The 12964-nt window shown below is 44.9% G+C and overlaps 1 protein-coding gene across 1 annotated transcript in view; it reads left to right on the forward strand.

Annotated features, from left to right (window-relative positions):
- The first annotated feature begins 629 nt into the window (after nt 1-629).
- Nucleotides 630-12964, forward strand: part of LOC132207724 (utrophin-like) — a 119303-nt gene continuing 106968 nt past the window's right edge. Inside the window, exon 1 of the mRNA XM_059643618.1 lies at nt 630-1373. Within this exon, the coding sequence (XP_059499601.1) occupies nt 1334-1373 (40 nt within the window). The 5' untranslated portion in view covers nt 630-1333. The remainder of the gene's footprint in view (nt 1374-12964) is intronic.

The following is a 12964-nucleotide window of genomic DNA, read 5'->3' on the forward strand; positions in this document are numbered from 1 at the left end:
TCAGTTGTTTGGGCAGCTGGTTTATGAGCGATGCCAAAAACGTGGGTTCACTTCCGACACTGGCTGAGGTTACCATGAATTTCCCAATGTTTCAACGTCACCCGTAGCTCAGAGGCATGGTGACCTTCAGGTTAAGCTCACCACCAGTAATCTCTTGCCCCATGCTCCTTTGAGTCTATGGTGACTTTACCTTTTATATCTCTTAACAAAAGAAGCTGAGTAGAATGTAGATAACCGAGAAGGCTAGTCAGAAATAACAAAAAAGCTTTTCAGCTCAGTACTGCAATAAATGTCAATGTTACGTTGAGTAAAATATGTAACAAATCTCTGAGTACCTGAAAACTTAGATCTGCTTTTTGTTTCAGTAGAGAGAGTTTTACACTGAAAGCCAGCAGCAGGAGTATGTTGCAATATGCTTTTTGGGTATATGTTTACTGTTTATTAAATCAGGTTCTGGCTCTTTGCTCATATCTCCAGGACTGAAGTCTTGCCAAAAATGAGGCCTCAGGAAACAGGAGTGTACCTGGCTTCAGAGAACAAGGAGGCTGCAGGATGCTGATTAACATAATAAACAGCAGCTAGGAATAGAAGATTACGGCAGGCATTCAGTGCAGTAGTTGAATAAGAGCTTGAGGGCCTCGTATTAAACTAGGCAGTGCAGTGATCTGTAGTATGAGGTAGAGAAGCACAGTGGAACTGATGGGCACAGATCTCTGAACTCTCAGCCTGTAGCAAAGATGGTAATAAATCTGAGGGACTTTTACATGAACACATTAATTTACAGATCATTGGGAGTGGTCTGGTATTTTGCTGTGGTCTTCCTTGCCCTGGGGACTGAAGTCCCATTTGATGTCACTGTTTGGTTATATGTTTACAATAGACTCCCTTCGAGGATTGGTTTTCTTACCTTTGCGCAGAAAGTCCTTTTTAAAAATTTCTTATGTGACGATCGGTCAGTTATTTTTGACTTCCAAATTGCCAGCGGTTTAGACCAACTGTTTGATTCAGACGGACCCCAAAATTGGGTACGTTAAAGGAAAAACAGCTGGGCTGTTGGAAGAAGCGAGAACTAGCAAAGTCTTTGACTGAACTTTAGGGTGAGAACTGCCTGGGACGAAGAAAGCACAATGGAAGATGGCTGAAAGCCGCAAAAGACTACTGAGCACCCTGGATCTGGGTATCTTTGGGCGAGTTCTTTTGAATTGATGGATGTGTGAAACTGCTAACATGTAAACCACAATCTGATGGATTTAGTGTGTAAGAGAAACATGAGGATAGGTTAAAACAGGAGGTAATCTTCTTGAAGATGTAAAACTGCAGCACAACAGCAGTAATGGGACAACCTATTGCAGAAAGATGTCGGCTGTGTCAAGGTGAGACATAATGATGAATGGCCTGAACTTCAGCTGGCAGGAGTTGCTAAGAAAAATTGAACAGGTATAGTAAGAAAAACATGATTTTATCTAATGGCCTAATATTTAGTTCTTCATTCCATGTTATTCACTTTGCGTTTAATTTCTGTTGATGCAGTGGTTAATACCACAGCACACATTCTCTTACATACTTCAATGTGTTGTTGATCCGTTTCTAAGTAGGTTGAAAACTGTGTTAGTGCCACGCATAATGGAATTTTATGAACATACAACAGCAGTAAAAGTCAAAGTACATTTATGTTAAGTTTATAGAGAACTACAAAGTGTGTTCAAATGTTGGGAAAAGTCAGTGGAATAGTTGATTTGTGTTTTAGTTAATTACCAGAGATGCCTGTCACAATTTACAGAGAGCATATCCTGCTGTGGAGTGCCATGTCTTTGTTTAAATTGAGAAATTAAACATGTAATGATTCTCTTATATATTCGAACAGCTGAAAGTAAATACAGTGGTCATTCTTAAATAGACTCTGCTTTAAACCCCATAAACCTATCCAGCTTTTAATTGAGGAGGATAGTTATTCACCAGTTTTAAATACATTGATCGAATACATGTGTGTTCCATTTATCATTGTTCTAATTGTTTTGAAGTAGTATTTACTGTGGAGAAATGCAAGAAACCTGTTCTGGCCATGGTTTCCAGCCAAACAATTGGGGCCACAATTTATGGGAGTTTTCTCAATTTTCTGGAACTTAGTAGCATTTGACCATCAACTGCATGAATTATTCATATGCCTGAGAGTTTGTAATTAGTTTTGCTGACCTTTTACTGTGGCCTAATTTCCACTGCTAATTTCGTGAAAGAAATCCATATAGTATGGATTAACAAGAGTGCCTTATTCACAGCATTGTAAAGTTGGACCAGAGAGTGGATGATGCTTATACGAGCATCCATTTGCTGTCAGGTACCTGGATTGATTGAACTGACATTTCATTTCCTGACCTCCTGCCCTTAGCCTCTCTATGGCAACAATTTTTGAATTAGTAGAATAAGGTCTTGTTATCATGTTAAAAAGGGGAATTGTCAAAGAGGATGTTTTTGGCTTTTATTGCAGTTTCAGGATAAGCGAAAAAGATGCTGAATTAATTTTTGAGTGAAATTTGTATCCAAAGGCAGAATGACTGTGAAGTGGGGTTGTATCTGTCTGCAAGAACCAAGCATGTTGTTTTTATGGAATTAACAAATTGATGCATAAACATGGGGGAGGAGTAAGGTGTTACATGTTTCCTTCATGTAGATGCCTGTTGAGCGAGAGAGAGATTTTGTTTATTTGAATTTAATGTCTCTGGAGTTTAACACACTGTGAAAAGCATTTGTGTTGCATTTGCATTGCATTTCATACAGTTTTCACAGTGTGCGAACCATGGCACAGAGCAAAGCAGTAGATCAAATGTATGACTGAATATTACGTTCAAGGTAGAGCTCAGTTCATGCAGCAGTCATAGAATCCTTAGTGTGGAAGCAGACCATTTGCTCCATCGAGTCCACGCCGAACCTCCAAAGAGCAGCCTATCCAGATTTATCCCCCTACATTATGCCTGTCATCCTGCACATCCCACAGCTAATCCACCTTACCTGCGTGCCTTAGGACTGTGGGACGAAACCGCAGCACTCAGAGGAAACCCACGCAGACATGGGGAGAACGTGCAAACTCCACACAGACGGCTGCCGAAGTGGGGAATCGAACCCAGGTCCCTGGCGCTGTGAGGCAGCACAACTAACCACTTATCCACGGCACTGCCCACTCAATATTTGGGAAATAAGGGTTGAAGACTAATTGTGTGTTTAAAAATAACCTAATTCTGGCTTAGTAGCTTCTTAAAAGTGCAGTGTTTTTGATAGTAGCAGACCGTTGCTTTAGCTAGCCATTCCTTCCAAGCCTTTCATCAGTTTCTGTTTGATTCTGGAACCAAGAGCCTCCTCTGTCTGTTTTCTTTCATTTCGTTCTTCCAATCATTGATGTGTGGATTGCTTTAAGGCAAGTTTTAAGCTCATTATCTGCAGATGCTTGATCCTGAGCAATTTTCTTGACAATCTTATTTTTAACCAGCAGTGGTTTGCTATTCCCTTTCACTTTTAGGGACAGACTGAGGAGGCAGATTCCAGATCTACCTCAGTTGGAATGGGAATCGTGTCCCTGCAGTTGGCATTATTCTTGAGGGAATTTGCCCAACCCAATAAATCTCTGATATTTATTTTCCATTAAGGGTCCCTCATGAATCTTTTTCAGAGACATTAAAGCCTCACAACCAGAAATTGCTCCGACAAATCAGCACTTCTTAGAAAAAAGAGAGATAACAAGGTGTAGAGGTGATGAACACAGCAGACCAAGCAGCATCAGAGGAGCAGGAGGGCTGATGTTTTGGGCCTAGACCATTCTTCTGATTGGTTTCGGCCTGAAACATGAGCTTTTCTGCTCCTCTGATGCTGCTTGTCCTGCTGTGTTCATCCAGCTGTACACCTTGTCATCTCAGATTCTCCAGCATCTGCAGTTCCTACTGTCTCTGAAACTCATTGTAAGAATCAACCTTGATTTCTTGCTTTGGGATCCATCCATTAATTCACATCTTTCCTGTAAGATGGAATGAGGAACGAAATACTTTATACCAGATGCAAAATCTAGTGTGGCAGACGAAATTCAGCATGTGTCGTGGGAACTGATACAGAAACAAGGTAGAATAAATGTTATAATTTAAATGGCTGCACAGAAATAAAGACACACATACTCAACAGTTCTCATACACCGACTCGAAAGTCTTTGTAGGTGGCAGGGTTAGACTATTAGAAGCACAGTCTGTAGCAAGTTCCATTAAGGAATTTATTTACACAAAGCTGAAAAAAGTGTAGAGTTGTAGAGAAGGGAAAATGGAGTGGGGCGAATTGTGGATAATGCTGACAGGGAACCAAAGTGACAAAGTGAATTGCTTCCTCTCAAGATTTAAGAACCATGATATAGCCTTGCAAATCCATGTGCAACTTCAATATCTTAAATATAAAGTCACATTTTTACTTAAACATTTTCTCTAGTCACCACTGCAAATATTGAATCGGTGATTTTTAATGGCACTTCAGTCAAAGCCCAAATCGATCTTAGAAATAGGAGTAAGCCATTTATCCCTTGACCCTGCTGAATTTTTCAGTGTTATGGCTGATCTGATTGGGCCTTAACTCCACTTTCCTGCCTGCCTTCCGTAGCCCTCAACTCCAGAACTCTAAAATCTGTTCAGCAACCTGGAATTAGTCAGGAACCTAGCCTCCACTGCGAGCTGGGCCAGAGAATTCCAAACTGATGACTGAGAACATTCTCTTTTCATCCTATTTTACATAGGAGACCCCTTAATTTTAAACAGTATGCCTAGTCCTGGAATCCTTTCGGCATCTACCCCATTAAGACCTCTCAGAATCTTGGGTTTCAAAAAGATCAGTTCTTATTCTTCTAATCACCAATGAGTTAAGGCCTAACTTGCTCAGGCTTTCCACGTAGTCAAGTTCTCACCCTAAGAATCAACATAAAGAATGTTCTTTTGAACTGCTTCCAATATAAACATATCCTGAAGGAAGGAGGTCAAAACTATACCCTGCTGTATATTGGGGCAGCTAGAATTCCCACCTTTTTTCAGTTCCCCTTGTAATAGAGGCCAGTGTTCCCTGATCTTTCTAATTGTTTCTTAACATTTTGCGACAAATTATGTAGCACCTAGGTATTACTTGTGTGTGTTTGTTACATTGTGTCTTCACAGGACCCTTGTGGTGCAGTGATCGTGTCCCTGTCTTTAGACCAACAAGTTTAAGTTTCACCTGCTCCAGAGGTGTGTAACAGGTTGATTAGAAAATGTCTATATTGTCTTTTCATCCGGTCAGTGTGAGGACTACCAATGTCTAGAACTGGGTCTGATGCCATTTTGCCAAAACCTCTGCCTTGTTATTTCAAATTCTTTTGGTTTGTTGCATGTATGCAGAAGTCTGAAAGTAATAATGCTGCCACTTTTTCACCTTACTCCTAATTGTGGTGGTGTCTTGTTTGCCCTTCTTGATAGATATTTGGAGAAAGCTTGTTGTTTTTTATATTTTCTGCCAAATGACTCTCATGTCTCCTCTTTGTGTTGACTTGATTTTATAGTGCCACCCATGGTGGTTCCTGCCTGTGCCTTTCAGAGTGTTGTAGGGATTTTCTTGCTTCCATTCTTGTGTGACCACTTTTCCACACATTCTGTTTTATTTTCTTCTCTGAGCGTAACCTGACGGCATAGAGTTTTACATGGCTATCAATGTTCGGATTGCTGTCCTGACTCTGGCCGCCTTTGGGTCTTGCAAGCGTAGGCTGATTGAGCGTGAGCACAAGCCTATTGTGAATGGCTGAAAGAACATGTTTAATTTGATCAGCTACTTGTTAGCAGACATTTTGTTTCACATGGCATTAGATGTGATTCTGTGATTGGGACATTGCTTACCAAAGAATCCGAAGTGTGTGTCAGTAGCTGCACTAAAAAACAATTTAATTGGTTAATCTTGTAATGTATCTTATTCGTTCGAGCTAGATGCGACCTAGTTACATTCACAGGTGCTTTCTCCTGAACCAAGTGATTTGTCCAATTTCTGCACTTTTTTAAAATTACCCAATAGCGCGGTAACACTTGGACTAGTTAGAGTCAACTTGTCAATCGATCAGCCCTTTTCTTCTGTGCTATAAATTATGATCCTTTGAAACTTAGCATTCTTGCATTTGTCCTGATGAGTGCAAAGTGGAAAGCTGTGGCAAATTGTGTCTGTTTTTGGCAGTATTCTATATGCTGAAAACGCAAGAGATGATAACTTAATGAAAGGGCTGTTCCTTCACTGTTGCTGGGCCAAAAACCTGGGATTCCCTCCCAAATAGCATTGTGGGTCAACCCATAGCAGGAGGAATGCAACGGTTTAAGAAGATAGCTCACCACCCCCTTCTCAAGGGAAACTAGGGATAGGCAAGAAATGCTGGCCAGCCAGTGATGCCCACATCCCACAAATGAATAAAAAAATGAAGGATCAACATATTTTTTCTTGCTGATTAATCTGCTGTACATCTCCACTATTTCCTGGATTTATATATACAAAATATCTGACTTTTTTGGGGGCAAATATGTTGAAACTTTCTTTGGTAATGTTATTCAAGAGTCAGCCTAATACAGATTAAGCTATCAATCTTAAAACTTGTTAAACTCGACAGAAATGAAAACTCTACTTTCCATTTATAGAGTTTATGCCACTATGACAATTTGTTGTCCCTAAATCTTGTAGATAATAAAGAATTACCAACCCATTCTATAATGGTCATTGTTTGGTTTGTCAAAGGCCAAAGGTCCCAAATCTGATTGAATCAACAACTGGATAGGCCTGTTCAGGTTGCATTAGTAGATCTTTAATTGATTCTGTCTGAAATATTTGATTGCACTGCAAGTATATTACATGAAGGCAAAACAGTAATGTTGTTAACTTGTTGAATCCAACATTTTTTTGTCCAGTCCTTCAAAGACAGTTTCCCTGTTTAGCCCTTAATAAACATCACAAACAGAGAGATATAGCTGGGACTTTTTGGTCATGTGTTCTGGTAGTCCATGATGGCCTGGATTTACTGTAAGAATATCAGTGAAGCTAACAGTGGGCTAAATATTCCCAGCCTTTCTGGATGATGTGGGCAGTGCTGGATCAGTTGGAAAAACTATGACAAGATTAGAAAGAAATACTTGGCTTTGAGAAAAAAAATCCAGTTTTCCATCAAAGGTTTCAACGGTGAGAGATGAGTTTCACTAGTGTGCAGCAAAAGGCCTTTGTGCGAGTATTTAGGTCTCATGAGTATCTCACCTCACCTTGAAGTGAGGAATTAGACAGTGACAATTACTGACATGAAAGTCTAGAGTGGATATTTGCCAGCTGTTGCAACTGCTTCTCTCGCCTCTATCTTGGCCAGCAATTGTCAACATCGCAGGGTCTGCTCTCGGGGAAGTGACTGCTGGCACCCGCGTGACAACAGAGTTTGGCTTTGGACAAACCTCCTACTGATATGCCTTCGACCTGCCTGGATTCACTACCAAATATTAGGTCCAGAACTGTGCACACCCCGCCCCCCTCCCCCCTCCCCCCTCCCCCCTCCCCCACCCCCACCCCCGAATGCAATGCAACTCAAGTATTTTGCTCCCTTCCTACCTTGCAAACTTAAACTATTCCAGTGAGTGGTTGGGTAGTTAAAGTCCCCTATTACGGCCTTATTATTCTTACCCTTGTCTGAAATTTAATTATATTTCAATCCTGTATCTCTCAGACTGTTCAGGAGCACACAACAGTAAGCTTGCCCTTTTTATGTTTGTTGCCTCCTTCCATATAACTTTGCTTTGTGATCCTTCCAAGTTATAATCCTTCTTCATTGATTCCTTGTTCAATATTGTGACCCACCTTCTTTACATGGCCCACTCTTCTGTCTGTCCTGCTCTCTATCTGGTCTGAATACCCGAAAACAACAAGTGATGAGCTGCCAATCATGCCCATCTTTCAACCACGCCTCAGTTTTAGCTATGATATAATACTCCCACATGCCTGTCTGTACACTCAGCTCATCCGTCTGATTCTATACACTGCCCACATTAATGAAATACATTCTATTTAACCATATCAAACTCACTTCTGTCTTACATGCCATTTGGTTCCTCACCCTTCCAGACTTAATCACTCACTCGCTGACTCAAACATTTTAACTTAGAATTCATCTCAAAATCTATCCCCTCTGAACTACTTGTCAGGATCCACCCTCCTTCCTTCAAATGACTAATATATGTTGTAAACAGTTGTAGTCCCACCGCCGATTCCTGTAGAACCCCACTGGTCATGGGTCACCAAACTGAAAAAGAACCCTTTATCTCCAATTGCTGTTTCTTGCCTATGAACCAATCTGTATCCATGCTAATATGCTACCTCCAACACCGTGGGCTCTCATGTTATGACTTAACCTTTTGTCAAAATACAAAGCCCAAAGACAACACATCGATAGAACATCGAACATTACCGCACAGAACAGGCCCTTCGGCCCTCGATGTTGTGCCGACCTGTCGTACCAATCTGAAGCCCATCTAACCTACTCTATTCCATGTATGTCCATATGCTTGCCCAATGACGACTTAAATGTACTTGAAGTTGGCGAATGTACTACCGCTGCAGGCAATGCGTTCCATACCCTTACTACTCTCTGAGTGAAGAAACTACCTCTGACAACTGTCCTATATCTTTCACCCCTCAATTTAAAGCTATGCCCGCTCGTGCTCGCCGTCACCATCCTAGGAAAAAGGCTCTCCCTGTCCACCCTATCTAACCCTCTGATTATCCTATATGTTTCAATTAAGTCACCTCTCAACCTTCTTCTCTCGAATGAAAGCAGCCTCAATTCCCTCAGCCTTTCCTCATAAGACCTTCCCTCCATACCAAGCAACATCCTAGTAAATCTCCTCTGCACCCTTTCCAAAGCTTCCACATCCTTCTTATAATGCGGTGACCAAAACTGTATACAGTACTCCAAGTGCGGCCGCACCAGAGTTTTGTACAGCTTCACCATAACCTCTTGGTTCCGGAACTCGATTCCTCTACTAATAAAAGCTAAAACACTGTATGCCTTCTGAACAGCCCTGTCAACCTGAGTGGCAACTTTCAAGGATCTGTGTACATGGACACCGAGATCTCTCTGCTGAGAGTATTAGCGGTCCTCTGGCACCTTAGCTGTGGCCAGAAATGACTTGAAAATCTTTGCCAGGACCTCTGATATCTCCTTTCCTGCTTCATAAAGTCATGCAGTACAGAAACACGCTCACTTAATCAACATCAATGCCAACTAACAAACATCAAACTACTAATCCCATTTACCTGCACTGAGTCATTACCGACCATACGCTGGCCCTTTAAATGCTCATCTGTTGCTTCTTTAATATTGCAAGCGTACCTGCCTTCTCCACCTTGCCAGGCAGCATATTACATGTTTGTATCACTTTTGGTGAAAACACTTGCCTCAGATCCCCTCTAAATAGCTGACAGTTCACCTGAAATCTATGCCCTCTGACTTAAACTCATTTACTGGTTCTCACAATCAATCTATGCCTCTCATAATTTTGTATACGTCGATCAGCCTCCTCTGCTGCATGGAAAACGCACTTAGCCTATCAGTTTCTCCTCATAAAACTTGCATTCAATCACAAAACAACACCCTGAAACAGATACTGTCAACAAACCTGGCCAACACCTCTGTCTCCGGCTTTCTACAGTGTTCCACTGAAGCCCAGCGCAAGCAGAAAGAACAGCACCTCATTTTCCACTTGAGGACCTGACAGCCCTCCAGACTCAATATTGAGGTCTGTAATTTTAGGGCCTAAACTCTCCCATATCCCAGCCCCCGCTACCCCACACACCAGGCTTTGTTACTACGCAGCCTGCCACGACACATTCCCTGTTGTTAGTGACGAACAGTCCCCATTCACAACTGTTCACCCTCCCAGCCTGATTGTTTGCAACTCCTTTATCTGTCCACCTGTCTTTCTCTCTCTTTGGGCTCTATCCTATTGTTTACTCCCTACACTACCCTCCTCCCTATTTTCTGCATAGAAACCGATGTTTTCCCAGCCACCATCAGTTCTGGGGAAGGGTCACCGGACCGGAAACCTAAACTCTGTTTTCTCCTCCAACATATGCTGCCACGCCTGCTGAGCTTTTCCAGCAACGTTGTTTTTGTTCGTCATTTACAGCATATGCAGTTCTTTCGGTTTTTATCAACAAACCTGTCAGACTCACCAATGCTTTGAAATGCTCCCACTTGTTGCTCAAGACCCTGGGCTCCAGTTGCTCCAATAAGAGGCACCTGCTGTACACATGGTCATGCAGACCAGCAGGAGCACTCAGCATTTGACATGTAGTGTAGGATGCACCAATCATGGGTCAGAGCTTAATTCCAGGCATACCTTAACTGAACAGAACACTGATCTTTGCTTTTAATTTATTCATCCGCCTGCTCAATTGGAGGGAACACAAACCAGTGTTCCCACTCAGGTCTCTGCTCGTATGCATGCTTTTCAGTGAGAGCCTTATCTCACCCGCTCCTCTCAATAACATTCTCTGACTGTCACTGGGCCATCACCGGCTCGTCTCAGTAAAACTGACTGACTGTGTCACAGGGCCCTCACCCGCTCCTCTCGGTAACACTGACTGACTGTGTCACAGGGCCCTCACCCACTCCTCTCAGTAACACTGCCTGTCACAGGGCCCTCACCCGCTCCTCTCGGTAACACTGACTGACTTTGTCACAGGGCCCTCACCCTCTCCTCTCAGTAGCACTGCCTGTCACAGGGCCCTCACCCGCTCCTCTCGGTAACACTGACTGACTGTGTCACAGGGCCCTCACCCTCTCCTCTCAGTAGCACTGCCTGTCACAGGGCCCTCACCCGCTCCTCTGTTGCATTGACTGACTGTCACAGGGCCCTCACCCGCTCCTCTCTTGCATTGACTGACTGTCACAGGGCCCTCACCCGCTTCTTTCAGTAACACTGCCTGTCACAGGGCTCTCACCCGCTCCTCTCAGTAACAGTGACTGACTGTCACAGGGCTCTCACCCCCTCCTCTCAGTAACACTGCCTGTCACAGGGCCCTCACCCGCTCCTCTGTTGCATTGACTGACTGTCACAGGGCCCTCACCCGCGCCTCTCAGTAACATTGACTGCCTGTCACAGGGCTCTCACCCGCTCCTCTCAGTAACACTGCTTGTCACAGGGACCTCACCCACTCCTCTCGGTAACACTGACTGACTGTCACAGGGCCCTTACCCCCTCCTCTCAGTAACACTGCCTGTCACAGGGCCCTCACCCGCTCCTTTCGGTAACACTGACTGACTGTCACAGGGCTCTCACCCGCTCCTCTCAGTAACAGTGACTGACTGGACAGGGCCCTCACTCCCTACTTTCAGTAACACTGCCTGTCACAGGGACCTCACCCGCTCCTCTTGGTAACACTGACTGACTGTCACAGGGCTCTCACCCGCTCCTCTCAGTAACAGTGACTGACTGGACAGGGCACTCACTCCCTACTTTCAGTAACACTGCCTGTCACAGGGACCTCACCCACTCCTCTCGGTAACACTGACTGACTGTCACAGGGCTCTCACCCCCTCCTCTCAGTAACACTGCCTGTCACAGGGACCTCACCCGCTCCTCTTGGTAACACTGACTGACTGTCACAGGGCTCTCACCCGCTCCTCTCAGTAACAGTGACTGACTGGACAGGGCCCTCACTCCCTACTTTCAGTAACACTGCCTGTCACAGGGCCCTCACCCGCTCCTCTCGGTAACACAGACTGACTGTCACAGAGCTCTCACCCCCTCCTCTCAGTAACACTGCCTGTCACAGGGCCCTCACCCGCTCCTTTCAGTAACGTTGACTGACTGGACAGGGCCCTCATGCCCTCCTCTCGGTCACACTGACTGACTGTCACAGTGCCCTCATCCGCTCCTCTCAATTACACTGCCCATCACAGTGCCCTCACCCGCTCCTCTCAGTAACACTGCCAGTCACAGGGCCCTCACCCATTCCTCTCAGTAACACTGCCCATCACAGGGACCTTACCCGCTCTTCTCAGTAACACTGCCCGTCACAGGGCGCTCACCTGCTCCTCTCAGTAACACTGCCCATCACGGGGCCCTCACCTGCTCCTCTCAGTAACACTGCCCGTCACAGGGCGCTCACCTGCTCCTCTCAGTAACACTGCCCATCACAGGGCCCTCACCCGTTCCTCTCAGTAACACTGCCCATCACAGGGACCTTACCCGCTCCTCTCAGTAACACTGCCCATCACAGGGCCCTCACCTGCTCCTCTCAGTAACACTGCCCGTCACAGGGTGCTCACCTGCTCCTCTCAGTATCACTGCCCATCACAGGGCCCTCACCCGTTCCTCTCAGTAACACTGCCCATCACAGGGACCTTACCCGCTCCTCTCAGTAACGCTGCCCGTCGCAGGGCGCTCACCTGCTCCTCTCAGTAACACTGCCCATCACAGGGCCCTCACCCGTTCCTCTCAGTAACACTGCCCATCACAGGGACCTTACCCGCTCCTCTCAGTAACACTGCCCATCACAGGGCCCTCACCTGCTCCTCTCAGTAACACTGCCCGTCACAGGGTGCTCACCTGCTCCTCTCAGTAACACTGCCCATCACAGGGACCTTACCCGCTCCTCTCAGTAACACTGCCCGTCACAGGGCGCTCACCCGCTCCTCTCAGTAACACTGCCCATCGCAGGGCCCTCAACCGCCGCTCTCAGTAACACTGACTGACTATCTCAGGGCCCTCACCCGCTCCTCTCAGAATCACTGACTTACTGTCACAGGCCTCTCACTCCCTCCTCCCGGTAACACTGATTGCCCGTCACAGAGCTCTCATCCGCTGCTCTGAGTAACACTGGCTGACTGTCACAGTGCCCTTAACTTGCCCACTTATCTGAATTAGAGACAATATCAATGTGGTTGCTTTATGAAGTACCA

Source organism: Stegostoma tigrinum, unplaced genomic scaffold (genome assembly GCF_030684315.1).
Source record: "Stegostoma tigrinum isolate sSteTig4 unplaced genomic scaffold, sSteTig4.hap1 scaffold_135, whole genome shotgun sequence".
Taxonomy (NCBI): domain Eukaryota; kingdom Metazoa; phylum Chordata; class Chondrichthyes; order Orectolobiformes; family Stegostomatidae; genus Stegostoma; species Stegostoma tigrinum.